Source organism: Penicillium mononematosum (genome assembly GCF_028829835.1).
Source record: "Penicillium mononematosum strain IBT 11891 chromosome Unknown utg000003l:1.0-8172316.0:1.0-8177699.0, whole genome shotgun sequence".
In the NCBI taxonomy this organism is placed as follows: domain Eukaryota; kingdom Fungi; phylum Ascomycota; class Eurotiomycetes; order Eurotiales; family Aspergillaceae; genus Penicillium; species Penicillium mononematosum.
In genome coordinates this window covers 7,711,755-7,724,667 of record NW_026643273.1, presented here as the reverse complement: position 1 = coordinate 7,724,667, position 12,913 = coordinate 7,711,755, and the positions used below count along the sequence as shown (strand labels likewise).

Below are 12,913 nucleotides of genomic sequence, written 5' to 3'. Positions count from 1 at the left end.
GAGAAATCCCGAAATCACTTCAGCGGTATTTCATGGTTTCGCTACTATATACATCCAGTCAAGAAACCTCAACTACGTCATTCGCGCAATATACGGTTCGCTTCTTTCCTCACTTCCTTCCAGATGTCGAGTGTTCCAGACTGGGTTCTGGATTCTAAGCTTGAGACTCATTTCCTGCCTGGCAGCAAGCACGAGACAGTGCATACCTACTATGAGCAGGAATCCCTTTCCCAGCGGCCAATCAAGAAATCCGAATATTGGCAGCGGGAGAGGAAGATCGGTGGTGGTGGGTTTGGAGAAGTGTGGCTGGAGAAATGCACAAACGTAAAGAATAATGGCCATCATGTCCGCGCAACAAAGCAGATGGAAGTGGACCAGCAGATAGACTACGCCCGTGAGCTCGAGGCTATTGCGAAATTCTCACACCCAAAGGCTCGTCTTCCAGCTACTCAACGTAATGGAAGGCACTAACAGATCAGCAGTATGAGCGGTGTTTTGTCAAGTCTTTTGGGTGGTACCAGAACGAAGCGAGCTTCGTCATTGCAATGGAATATCTTGAGCTTGGGGATCTACATGATTATTTGCTCAACAAGAAGCAGCCGCTACCGGAAATTGAGACGCGGTGCATAATGTCCCAAATTCTTGAGGGGCTTGATTTAATGCACGATAATGGCTTTGCACATCGTGATTTGAAGCGCAGGGTGAGTCGGTTGCACCATGAAATTAACTACGTGTGATCGGTATATCTAACACTATCTAGAATATCCTTCTAAGATCCTGTCCACCGGATGACTGGTGGGTAAAAATCGCGGACTTTGGGATCAGCAAACGTATTGAAGACGGTCTTGGAAAATCAACTACCCTAAAGGGTACGCCCGGATATATTGCACCTGAACTCTATGAATTCACTCAAAGAGGAACTCCATATGCGGTTGACATTTGGGCGACTGGAGAGGTTATGTTTCCAACCCGCATTCAAGCATCTTGGATTGCTCTCCAACTATGTCCAAACGCGTATGGTCTTTCCTGCCAATCCACTCTCGACCAACGGGGTCAGTCAACCTGGAGTTGCATTTGTCTTAGGTCTTATGGACCCTAGCCCGGGAGGTAGAATGTCAGCCAAAGATGCTTTACAACACAGGTGGATTGCTCAGCCGTTGCCCTACAATAATCACAATTCAGCTACACTTGCGTATCAAGAGGAACATACTACATCATTGATTGACTAATGACGGAAAGTTCTGCATCATGGAACACTAAGAAGTCAGTAGGAGCATTCGAAAATCCCATTCCGAGGAGACCAAACGAATTGGAGACGTCATCTCTCCAGACTCCTGGCAACCAAACTGCAAAGTCCAAGCTAGTGCGACACGAAAGTGCCACAGCTGTCAGGATGATGCTGCCTAGCACGCTTGAGGGCCATCCTAAAGGTGTGACCTCCGTGCTTTTTGTTTACTTATGCGATGTGGGGTCAGGGCGTTCAAAATCTTGCGGCGGAACGCAGGCAACGAGAGGAGTGTGCGTTGCGAGATGAGAAAACACCGGCGTCTGTCTCTTGAAACAGAGAATGGAAGATAGATTTAGGGTTGAAGTTCAATGAAAGTACCGAATGTATGGCTTAGGTTGTGATCCAATAAATTATTTTCTTGCTAAAGTGAAAGAAGTCGGCGCTCGTAGAATACTATTGGCCAAACGACACTCTTCACCCGAAATAATAGGCGTTTCTTAGTACCTAGGCACCCGCACCTCTGCCTAGGTAGACATGGATTGTTTGTGATCCATGTCGCGGAGTGCACAGTAGAGAGCCACAGAGCCATACGGCAAGCAATTTGAAACACAGTTAGCGGACATATGAGCAGCACACCCAGCTCCTACGGTACGAGTCGACATCCGACTATTCCTTAGCCCTAGGAAACCCCATACCCTTTGTTGCCTCCTTAAGTCACACAACCTTTTCCTCGATCACCTTGAGACGAGCCTGGATAACGTCACGGGCTGAATAAGTAAGGTTCATCACCCAGTTCAGTCTCATGTGCTTCTCTCACAGAGTATCATCCAGTTCCAGCCGACGCTCTCTCTTCTCCAAGATATCCATAGTAACCTGGACAATGTTGCGAGCTGTTTCCAATTCCGCGAGCTCCGTCTCGGTGAGTCCTTCTCGGTCACGGACATACTTCCGCTGCGCACTCCCTACAATCACGACTGCCTCAATAAGAGGGAGTATGTACCTGAAGTTGCTCATGAACCAGTATGCGTTCGTGCGAGAGATGTGCGGGTTGTCGTAGATTTCTCGGATGGCGCGAACTTGCTTTGTCAAGCGAGAGTCTTCATGCTGGGGAAGCTCGACGGTTGTACGGCTGTTCTTCCAGTCGATGGTGGGCATGACAGCACCGCCGACCCAGGCGTTGTATTGGCTTAATTTGCTTGGAAGCATGTTGTCCTTTGCCTCGGTGATGGGGTTGCGCTGTTTGTGTAGGGCCTTTGCGTAGTTAGTGTGGATGGCAAGGCTCTTGCCTTCTTTGACAAGGTCTGCCAGTTTTGCCAATTTCCTGTAAGCTTGTACTAGTTTGTCCGTTGGCTCAGGCGTCGATAGGAAGTTGGTGGTGTCGGGGAGGTTCTCGGCGAAGTCGATCCGAGGATTTGGGTCGAACATTCTCTCGAAGCTGCACTTCGCAGCCTTCGTACTAGGAATCATGCTTGTCGTGGCTGACTTACGGTTTTGGTATGAACCGATAGAATATGGTGGTGTAGTGACCACTGAAAGGGGTGGCTTTGGAAGTAAGAACAGAGAGGGATAGAGGATGAAGTGGAGGGAGTCGCTGTATACTTGTTTGCTTTTGTGCGAGGTGAAATCACAAACAGCCTAAGCAATCAATTCCCATTGTCTGGTGTCTTACTATAATCAGCCATGTTTGGATAATGTTTCCAGATTTGTATTTATTGTCTTTCTGAAAGCTAGGATATATGACCAGTAGACGAGAATAAAGTCCAATGTGTAGAAATGACTTCGAGGTGAGAAATATATATTACCATGGCGGGTACAGGTAGGTATATTGTTTCTCTTACAATAAGAGACTATTGATAGACCTATAAACAGAGTCAAAAGTAGATAAATGAATGCATCTATGAACTTGTAGAGCGTTGTATGTTAGATGGTCTTCAACTTAGGGTTTTGTGGCGGGAATACCAATTTAGGCAATATTAAGGTTGTTTAGTTATTTTGACTTATATAACTTAGGAAGGCCTGTCTCTACATCAACCAGCCAAGTGGCCGAGCAGTAACTCAGCCATCCACATCTTCCTTGGTCTAGTGGTGATGATTTCCGCTTGTCATTAACACCGATAAGCGCGGGAGACCGGGGTTCGATTCCCCAAGGGAGAGATTTCTTTTTGCTCTTTTTTTTTTGCTCTTCTGCTTTCAAATTTTTTTTTTCTTAATATTAATTTTGTTGCGGTTAAACAAACATATGTGACTTTGACAATTTTCCAACCTGAGTGAGACATGAGGTGGAAATGGTACAGCGATCTGCAGGGATAATGAGTCAGGTCCAGGCAGCCGCAGGCAGCCCAATTGAATCCAATCCAATCCACAACTCCGCCTGTCCCAACGGAGTGCCCGTGTCAGGCGCATCTCAGGCTCAGCTCGGCGCGTTCCGGTGCCCGAGCGGGACAGGCCAACACATGAGGCTCTTCAGCCAAGTTCCTCGTGACCCATAAAACGCTCGCATGTCCTTCGATTTTGCTAGTAAGGGTCCTTCTCCCTTTTCCTCCTATCCTACTACTTGCAAACCCGGTCGTTTGGGATTTTGAGGTCTGCCGACAATGAATTCCAACCAGACCATTCCCACCGCCACGGGGCCGTTGTCCACAACGGACACAGCCATGTTGGAGGTCCTAGTCCCCGGCTATGGCTTCATATCACGCATATTAATGTCCTACCTGAATTTTGATGTCAGCGCCTACCTGCAAGTCCTAGTCAGCCTTGCTGTCTTTGGCGCAACTGCTCGATACGTTTTACTCATCATTTGGGAGCACTTCAATGAGTTATTCGTGTCAAGAGCTGAGATTCGCCTAGACGATGAGACATTCCACTATTTGATGTTCTGGATCTCACGCCAGCCACATATGAAAAATACAAACCGATTCGTCGCTGGCACCAAAACCAACAGTTACTGGAGCGAAAACGAATCAGACGACGAGCTTGACGAAGACGAAGACGAGGATGGTCAGAAAGATGCTTCGTTCGATTCGTACTGGGCCAAGGTCACCACCCGGGACAAATACAAGAAGATCCAATTCACTCCCTCGGAAGGCTGCCATTACTTCTGGTACAAGAACCGTCCGCTCATGCTCGAGCGCGAACACCGGGAAGGTGGTATGTGGTATGTGATGAACAACGAGCGGATCTTCCTATCATCTCTCGGTCGGAACCCGACGATTCTGAAATCATTGCTGGCGGAGGCACAGCAGGCGTATGTTGAGCGCGACAAGAACCGCACGGTAATCTACCGCGGCTCGCGGATTGGCGGTGCTGGTCAATCTTTCAACTGGTATCGGTGCATGGCCCGGTTACCGCGTCCTCTTTCTACCGTGATTCTTGACCAGGAGCAAAAGCAAGACTTCCTCGATGATATCAAGGAGTACCTGCACCCCCGCACGCGGCGCTGGTACACGAACCGTGGAATCCCGTATCGACGTGGATACCTTCTCCATGGTCCTCCAGGGACCGGCAAGACGAGTCTGTGCTTTGCAGCGGCCGGAATCCTTGGACTGAAGCTCTACTTGCTTGATTTGAATTCCACGGCCTTGGACGAGGAGAGTTTGTCGTTGCTGTTCTCGGAACTACCACGCCGATGCATTGTCCTGCTTGAAGATATCGACTCAGCAGGTGTTACAGAGGCTCGGGCCACCGCATCTGCATCTACTTCAGATGCCCCCATCAAGGATGGGACCACCAAGGACGGCGCCGTTGAAGCGGATAGCACAGCCGACAAAGACAAGACGAAAAAAGGGGAATTACGCTCTCAGGACTTCTGAACGTGATTGATGGCGTTGCAGCCAGTGAGGGCCGCATCCTCATTATGACTACCAATCACGTGGAAAAGCTCGACTCGGCTCTCCTCCGTCCTGGCCGTGTGGACATGAAGATTACCTTTGGGCACGCAAGCGAAGCAGATATCAAGGAGCTTTTCACCTCGATCTACGGGGCGAAGAACAATGACATTGCGTGTGGAGCCCCAACAACCCACAGCAACGGTTCAGTCAAGTTGCCGACAACCGGCGTTGTTGACATTGCCAAGGCAAAGGGTGAGATTGTCCAAGACTTCGAGGAGTGTAATGGAGGGGTGAAAAAGTGCAAGGAAAAAGACCTGCAGAGTCTTGTATCCCTCCGATCCCGCATTTCCGACTTGGCGTCTGAGTTTGCTGCTGTTGTTCCGAGTGGCGAGTTTACGGCTGCGGAGATCCAGGGATACCTTCTCAATCACAAGGAGACACCCGAGGTAGCCATCCAGGGTGCAGCAGAGTGGGTGCAAACTGCACGGGATAAGAAGCGTGCTAGCGAGGGACAGGGAGAGCCTGAAGGAGAAGCCAAGGGAGAGGAGAAGGATAAATCTTAGGTGCATGCAGGCATGCCTAGAACGATACGACGATACGATATACCGAATTCCATTGCTAAATAATATAATCCTCTACATTTATGTGCGATCAGGACATTACTTCCCCGAAGATTGACCCAAATTTGCTGTACTTGTACTTAGTATGTATGAGCTTCTGTCAGTTGCTGTTCCAATGGTCATCTTTCCCTTAGTTCTTTGGATGAAAGAGTAGCATGGTACTATGCTCTAGACAATGCAAAAGGTATTCATATATTTGAAATTGCAAACAGTATATCATTGCTATGCCATATTGCATGCAACCTCAAACCCGGGGTATATATCAACCGAAGCAACCAGACTTCATAATAGTCCGACGCAAGCCAAAGTGCAGTACAAATAATCACATCGACCAAAAAGGAAAAAAGAACAAAGAACAACCCAAACCCCTCAAGCAATCGATGCCGTCTTCCCCTCAATAATCACATCAGCCACATACATACACCTGCTAGTCCTCTCCTCCGTACAGAATGCATGGAACAACATCCGATCCCCACAACCACAAACATTCCCCCCACCAGGCGAGATCAACCCAGTATTAGCAGCATTAATCAAAGGAACATTAGTCTTAGTATAAGGCCCAGTAATACTCTTCGCGGTAGCATAGCGCACATCATAAAGCGGGTCGGTAAAGCAATGAGTCGAGTAAAACAAAAAGTACGTATCACCATGGAGTATCAGATTCGGCGCCTCAACAAGGGGGCCATCACCGTCAGCAGTATTACGATCGAGGATCTGCACCGCATCTCCGATAGGCGTGACGCCGTCGGCGCCAACCTTCTGCAGCAAGATGGGCGTTGAAACAAGCGGCTCGACGCCGTTGTTGCAGTCGCCGCCGTTGCCGATGCTGTTGCCGTCGACTTTGAAGACGACGTACCGGCTGCCGTCTTTGTCTTTGAAGCCGGCTGGGTCGATGGACCCGCCCCGATCGAGTCGGCAGGATAGGGGCGTGTTGCTGGGTACGTAGGGTCCTGCTGGGTGGTCTGCGATGGCTGTGCCGACGCAGTGGTGTCGAAGGTATGATTTTGCTTCGCCGGAGTAGTACATAACGTACTTTCCGTCGTCCTGGAGGGTAATTAGTTATTTGTTGTTTTGGTTATTTTTTAGTTGGGTTGGATAGGGTTGTTGTTGTTTTGACTTTTTTTTATATTTTTTTTTTGGGAGGCCGAGAAAACTTACTCTCATCACAACATCTGGAGCCCAGTGGTCATTCTCAGTTTCCCATGTTGACAACGTGGGGAGGGCTTCAACATCGAGAAGCGTCCATGTTTTGAAGTTATCGGAGACGGCGACTTGGACCCGCTTTCCGTTACCGTTGGTGCCGAAAGCGTACCATTTGTTGTCGGCCGCTTTCATGAAGCTGGGGTCTGGGAAATTGGTATTCAGACCTAGCCAGGCACCTTTTGCTCGTTTCTCGAATAAAGGCGAGCTGAGGACAGCGGGAAGGAGAGACAGGGTTACTAGAGCCCATGTGGAAGTGGATTTCATGGAGGACCACATATTGGACGAATTATCAACACAGTGAAGTCTGAAAGAATAAAGTCGCTGATCATGTAGATCAAAACTATTCAGAGCAAGGGAGGTATGCCTTCTTATATGTGGATTTGACCGCCATTGTCCGAATGTAGGGGAACAGAGTCCGCATTCGAATGAGGGTACCAAGAGAACCGAAGTAAGGCCACATGCTGGGCGTCTGCTTGGCTTCCGAGGGGTAGAATTACTCCGAGTAGGAGAGAGGAAAGTCAGTGAAAGAAAAATAATAGCCGCAACGCCTGATATGGAGATCTATCAGGTGGCACCGGGGGCCAGAGAAGGGTAGTCTGAGCCATCCAGTCATGAGCGAGCTTGCTGGCACTTCGTGACTTTTTTCCCTGAATTATTATTATAATTATTATTTCTTTTTTGTGGAACCCAATTATCGGGCTGCGCTATAGAATACTTGAAAGTTAAAAGGTATCAACCTCGGGAGGACGCTGGGAGGCGTCCTAATGGCTTGAAATGAAAGAGTGGCTCGACCACTCGGGAACTATAAAGTTAAAAAGAAACAAAAGAAACAAAAACAGACATGATAAAGCAACCTGATACTTCATAAGAACCTTGGGAAGATATTTTTCTTTCAAATCCCCCGCCATCGAGGGTCCCGACCATATGCCGAAGGCACAAAGGATAAAGTTTTTTCAGCCTCGGGAGATTGTTTTATTTGGGTCTAGGTTCTGATTCCTGAAAGGACAGGGTATCCCTAGATAACTGCAAGATGACTGGGTGAGTACCATGTGAAGCCAAGCTGCTGGATTTAGTTTGTTTTTGCGATGATTAGATTTGCCAGTATGGCTGCATACAATATGTAATAGGCCCACCTTGAAGTCAGCCTGAGCTCAGTCGTGCAAAGTAATGACACTGGGTAGATATTAGGCTGGAAGATCTTCTATCAGAGTTGTGGGGTCGACTAGGGTTGGGGGCTAGGGAGATGAATATCAAATCGCCAAGCTCGGCCAAATGCGGCAAGGCACTTCACACTGCCTTATGATCGCCGATCAAGGTCCAAGCTGCGAAATTTTAGTAATGTGACCTATATTGTAGTCCTAGTAATATGGGGATATCATTCTATATTGTACAACTTAGGGAGTTCTCCATAGTGAACTGAAAGACCCGAAATTGCATTATGCAAGGGCGAGAATAGCAGAAAGGAGTGATAGCGAAGAAAATAATCCGGAAAAATGCAGCCCAAATATGATACCTCAGATAATTCCAATTTACCCCTAGCCGATATATGTTTTGCCAAGATAGGGAGAATACATATGTGCATATGCCCAGGTGGACATATGTACAAAATAAGCGAAGTTGGGTCTCACAAGGCACATGGCTTTCATGTGCTGGCACTGCGGTCATCGACACATGGCTGGAGTCGCACGGATTATTATAATCTCAACTTATAGTTGTTAGATGCTAGAACTTAGAATAAAATTCTAAAAAGCACCATTTAAAAATGAAATCGAGATATTTTGGACTCAAAGGAAATAGAAGTAATACTCTGTATAGCGAATATCTTCCAGCAAAGTACATCCCGGATGGATCGACCGATCTCTTACCATTCCCGGACAGCGACCATCCACATCGAATCGTAAAAACGAGCCCTCTCATTGGTACATATGTAAAGTCACAACATCGAGCTTCCAAGGTTGTTCTGTTGTCCTTTTTTACCCCGCATTATAGCGGCTGAGATGACCAAGGCCCAACCAGTCGGTGAGGACTTTCCACTCCAGGGCTGTGATGTCACCGGGGGCCATAGTTTCTATGATCGGCATCGGAAACATGGGGCTGATAAGAATGACAACATCGAGAACCCGGGTTTCCACGACGTTGCTACTGAAAATGCGGGGGGAAATGTCTTCTGATTATCATAAGGTGTGGTAGAAAAGCGAAAAGATGCTGTCCAAATTCAATATGTCGCGCTCCCCGCTAAAACTTAGAGAGAACAAATCATATTCAGAACCAAGTCGAAGATACCAGTGGCACCTCCATAGTCCCCTTTGTATCGTTCCACATGATTTCTGAATCTGGCTGCCAGAAGTTAGCCAAAACCCGTTCCCTCCTTGTTATATGGATTCTTGACGATGTAGCTCTTCATAGATTTACGGACATCCCACCCATATGCAACTGCGGTTGTGCGTGGAAAGTTGCTGTTCGGGAATCCTGTGCCACAACTGTGGCAATGCATGCCTCCCAGTTTAAACCAGGTGACATCCAAGTCTGAACTAGTGCAGTCCATTAAGTGATCGTTGAGACTGTGTCTGTGAATCGTCTCAGAAGCGCAATGGTGGTATGTAGCGCGTTAAACTAAATCCTCTTTTTTCTCGATATTAAAATGAGACTGTGTCTCTTCTTACATAGGGTGCAACTTCAAAACGTTTAAAGTTCCCTTGCCAACATAACGAATCATACTCTAGACGGAGAAGTCTAAAAGCCTCTCGTACATTCTCAATATTCTATCTATAAGACGTAGGAACGATGTCGAGGGTGCTAATGATAAGGTTGCAGCAGCGAGTATTGACAAGATCCCATTTATGATGGACTATCTGATGCTTCACTGAGATCTCAGCGTTTTCCCGCTTACGTTCTTTAACAAGCTCTCTAACAACATTGTCTGTAACTGTAGATGTAGGATCTTTCAAACCGGAAGCGGATGCAGTACTAACAACCTGATGCATGGCAAATTCCCGAATAACTTCTATAGATTTATAGAGATCCGGTGGAGGGGGTTGTTGAACAATACCATGAATGATTTCAATGCAAATTTTGTTGTTTTCCTTCAATGCCATGTAGAGCCGGTGCTGCCACTGAGCAAAGTTAGAATCCCCTTTCAGTTTGGGGGCGATCTTTAAGATGTCAGATTCATTCTGACGGTCGAGGTCGTAGTTGGATGGCATACTGGCATCCGGTATGTGTGAATGAGGATGTGAATACGAATGTGACGGTCTATGAGAAAAGAACGGTCTATTGAGAGACGGCCTGGTATCGAACGGTCAATGTGAGAGATTTCTAGATCGAGGGAGAACGACGTGAGCGAATGGTCCGGAGATGGACGGTCTGTTTCACTCTTACGAAGGTCGATATCGATGTAGAAGTTATGCAAATAGATGCCGTTGAAGCAATCGAGATATAGGAGAAACGGTGAGCTCTGATTCGCTGAATTAGAAAGGGAGATGAAAATACCCCCTATAATCGTGACACCGCCTTCCCCAACACCCCCCAGTATTGGTGAGCCCAGATCCCATTTTCTCACCAGATCCCTGATTTTCTAATTTTTTATCACTTTACTACCAATTTTACACCCAACGATGTGAGATCCGGAGATGGCCACTACTCCGAGCTCTTACCCATTAAGCCAAAAAGGCATAGCTGACTTCTGGAACTCAGTTTAACCGTAGTGGTATATATATAGGAGTCTCCACACCATGTATGCCAATACATGCTGTGGGATCACACGACCAGTGATCCTTTTTGTCTCGGAGATAATTAACCTGAGCTTAAACGCCGCCGTTGCCGAATCATGTCTGTCAAACGAGCAGGATGAGTCAGCGGAGAGGATGGCGAGGTGTCAGGATCTTACACAGGGGAAACTTCGGGAATAATACCGCCATGTCTCTCGCGCTGTGGCAAGCTACAGCACAATCTATCGACAGGGACCAGCTTGAGATGAGACAATGTGTTCCTATTCGAAGATCTAGCCCAAGTTTGAAGAACCACTCTATCATCTTGGGGAAAGATCAGCGCCTTTCTGGCCACCTTAGGAAGGTCGGTTCCTTCGGATCCAGGAGAAGACGGTGAGAAGAAACCTAGTTCGTCAATCTTGTCAGCTTCGATTTTCTGCTTGTAAAAGCATAATAATGTTTTGGACCACAGTCCGCGGTACCATGTAATCTAGTCCGTACGGGAAATTGCGAAGCTGCAGACGACTTTCTAGAATGACAAGCGTTGACTATAGCTCAACCACCAGCTGTTTTTTGGTTGAAATGTAGAGCTAGCATTTCTCTATGTAGGAGAAATAAAATACAGTGTACATATCTCCACGATTGCTAATAGGCTCAGAAATCCCATCTGGATTATGTGAGCTCAATATATCATCGGAAAGAGCCCTGGCCGGTAACATATCGAGTTGTAATTTATCACATCTTGTGAGGTGTTTGGGGGTGTCTCACGCAGCTTTCGTTAGTTACTCTGTACCGATACGCCCCAGTGCTATAGATCAATCGGAAGGAGGGCCACGTGGGTGAGACAGTAGCTTGGCTAAAGCTCTATAAAGCCTCCCCGATATGCCATCGGATGCCTTGTTTTCCAGAATAAAAGTTCTTTTCATTTCCCATAAACCTACATCAGTTTCGTTGTGAATCCCTCCAGTCATTTTTTGATATCCACGATGAAGTTCTCCGCTTCGATTGCCTTCCTCTCATTTGCGTCTGTCGCCTTCGGATATTTTGTATGCCACCCTATACTTATTATTGCCATACCACTAAGTGATAATCCCAGCTAACCAGAAAATAATTTATAGAACTGTGTACTACCTCAGGGCGGGACCTTTGGAACTTGCATTGGGAACGGTCATGATAAGGGTCATTATGCCTGTGTCTCGGTACAGTCTCCTTTTTAGTATCGGCTCCACCATTTCCCAGGGTGATTCATACAGAATGCCTAACAGGATGGCAGCGCCTTACTCACAAGGATGGAATGTATACCATACTAACTGGATGATAGACAAACCCTTGCAAGGTTAGGGGCAATGGATGCATTCCGATAGGAAATGACCTTGCCAACTGTTCCTAGAGATGAGGGGGGTATTGGCTCAGTCGCTTTCTTCATCAACTAGATTTACATGAGTGACTCCCGGACGGCAATATCTATGAATAACACGGATGGACGGGAAGCGGGAATATTTCCCGCATTGGACCAGGTTGTGCTGAACTGATATCTCGATTGGTCTTGGGGCGACACGTGTGGACGGACCTGGGGAGGAAGTTGGGGCGTGCGGTCTTTTTATAGACTAGTATTGATGACTGAGTTAGGTCTCGGCCTAGCTGTAGCTCGGTGCTCGAAGTGTCATACTATGCGCCTGCTTCATGTTAAGATTAGTCTCCCGGCCAATATGCTATACTGATGTTTCACGCACCTTCTTTTTTTTACGGTTGAAAACTATAGATGCTATATTTGTAGCTCTTGGGGAAATTCCGGTTTGATTTTAAGCTTATTTATAGTATATATACTAGTACAAACCTAAGTAAGACGCCAATAGAAACCCTAATAGAATGTAGAATTGAAGATAGGGTATTTAGATCAATTTTAGATAATATAGTAAATAATGAGATTCTTATAGGAGAAGAGAGAAACTATCTACATGCGAGACTAGCTAATGTGTGCAGGAAGGAGCACCGACAGAATCCAATGAATCAATGGCTCGATTAGTTACATGTATTGATCTGATGATTCCGCTATAACATGTCTCCGCTTCGCAAGCTCGACTGGCACATTCTGCCCTTTGGGTTCATGACTGATTTTCTTGCAGATGATTGACGGCATTGGCATTTAATGTTGGCAGTAAACGAGTAGATATTTCAAGCGCGTTACTCGTACAGTGTCTCGCATCTTGGACTTCCCTAGGAGCCATATCATCTCGAAATCGGAGAAAATCAAGGTGAAAAAGAACGTAAAGGTTTTGCCTGGAGGCAAGCCAAAATCTTTTCCCAGAGAAATAGAAAGTATCCTAC

The 12,913-nt window shown here is 46.8% G+C and overlaps 6 protein-coding genes across 6 annotated transcripts; 3 read left to right on the top strand and 3 right to left on the bottom strand.

The window, feature by feature from the left end:
• Window positions 1-123: 123 nt before the first annotated feature.
• N7519_007952 (uncharacterized protein) lies at window positions 124-1,229 on the top strand (the record flags this gene model as incomplete). The annotated part of the gene is made up of 4 exons (XM_057294728.1): window positions 124-394; window positions 475-701; window positions 761-869; window positions 916-1,229. The coding sequence occupies 4 exons, from the start codon at window positions 124-126 to the stop codon at window positions 1,227-1,229; spliced, it is 921 nt and encodes a 306-aa protein (XP_057149539.1).
• Window positions 1,230-1,752: 523 nt separating this feature from the next.
• On the bottom strand, window positions 1,753-2,695 carry N7519_007951 (uncharacterized protein; the record flags this gene model as incomplete). The annotated part of the gene is made up of 2 exons (XM_057294727.1): window positions 1,753-1,894; window positions 2,046-2,695. 2 exons carry the CDS (start codon window positions 2,693-2,695, stop codon window positions 1,753-1,755), a joined length of 792 nt encoding a protein of 263 aa, XP_057149538.1.
• A 1,127-nt stretch (window positions 2,696-3,822) lies between these two features.
• On the top strand, window positions 3,823-5,037 carry N7519_007950 (BCS1 and AAA domain-containing protein; the record flags this gene model as incomplete). Its single annotated transcript, XM_057294726.1, has 1 exon — window positions 3,823-5,037. The coding sequence occupies one exon, from the start codon at window positions 3,823-3,825 to the stop codon at window positions 5,035-5,037; it is 1,215 nt and encodes a 404-aa protein (XP_057149537.1).
• A 44-nt stretch (window positions 5,038-5,081) lies between these two features.
• Window positions 5,082-5,618, top strand: N7519_007949 (uncharacterized protein; the record flags this gene model as incomplete). The annotated part of the gene is made up of 1 exon (XM_057294725.1): window positions 5,082-5,618. One exon carries the CDS (start codon window positions 5,082-5,084, stop codon window positions 5,616-5,618), a length of 537 nt encoding a protein of 178 aa, XP_057149536.1.
• Window positions 5,619-6,044: 426 nt separating this feature from the next.
• N7519_007948 (glycoside hydrolase family 43 protein) lies at window positions 6,045-7,154 on the bottom strand (the record flags this gene model as incomplete). Its single annotated transcript, XM_057294724.1, has 2 exons — window positions 6,045-6,719; window positions 6,834-7,154. 2 exons carry the CDS (start codon window positions 7,152-7,154, stop codon window positions 6,045-6,047), a joined length of 996 nt encoding a protein of 331 aa, XP_057149535.1.
• A 2,486-nt stretch (window positions 7,155-9,640) lies between these two features.
• N7519_007947 (uncharacterized protein) lies at window positions 9,641-10,081 on the bottom strand (the record flags this gene model as incomplete). Its single annotated transcript, XM_057294723.1, has 1 exon — window positions 9,641-10,081. One exon carries the CDS (start codon window positions 10,079-10,081, stop codon window positions 9,641-9,643), a length of 441 nt encoding a protein of 146 aa, XP_057149534.1.
• Window positions 10,082-12,913: the final 2,832 nt, after the last annotated feature.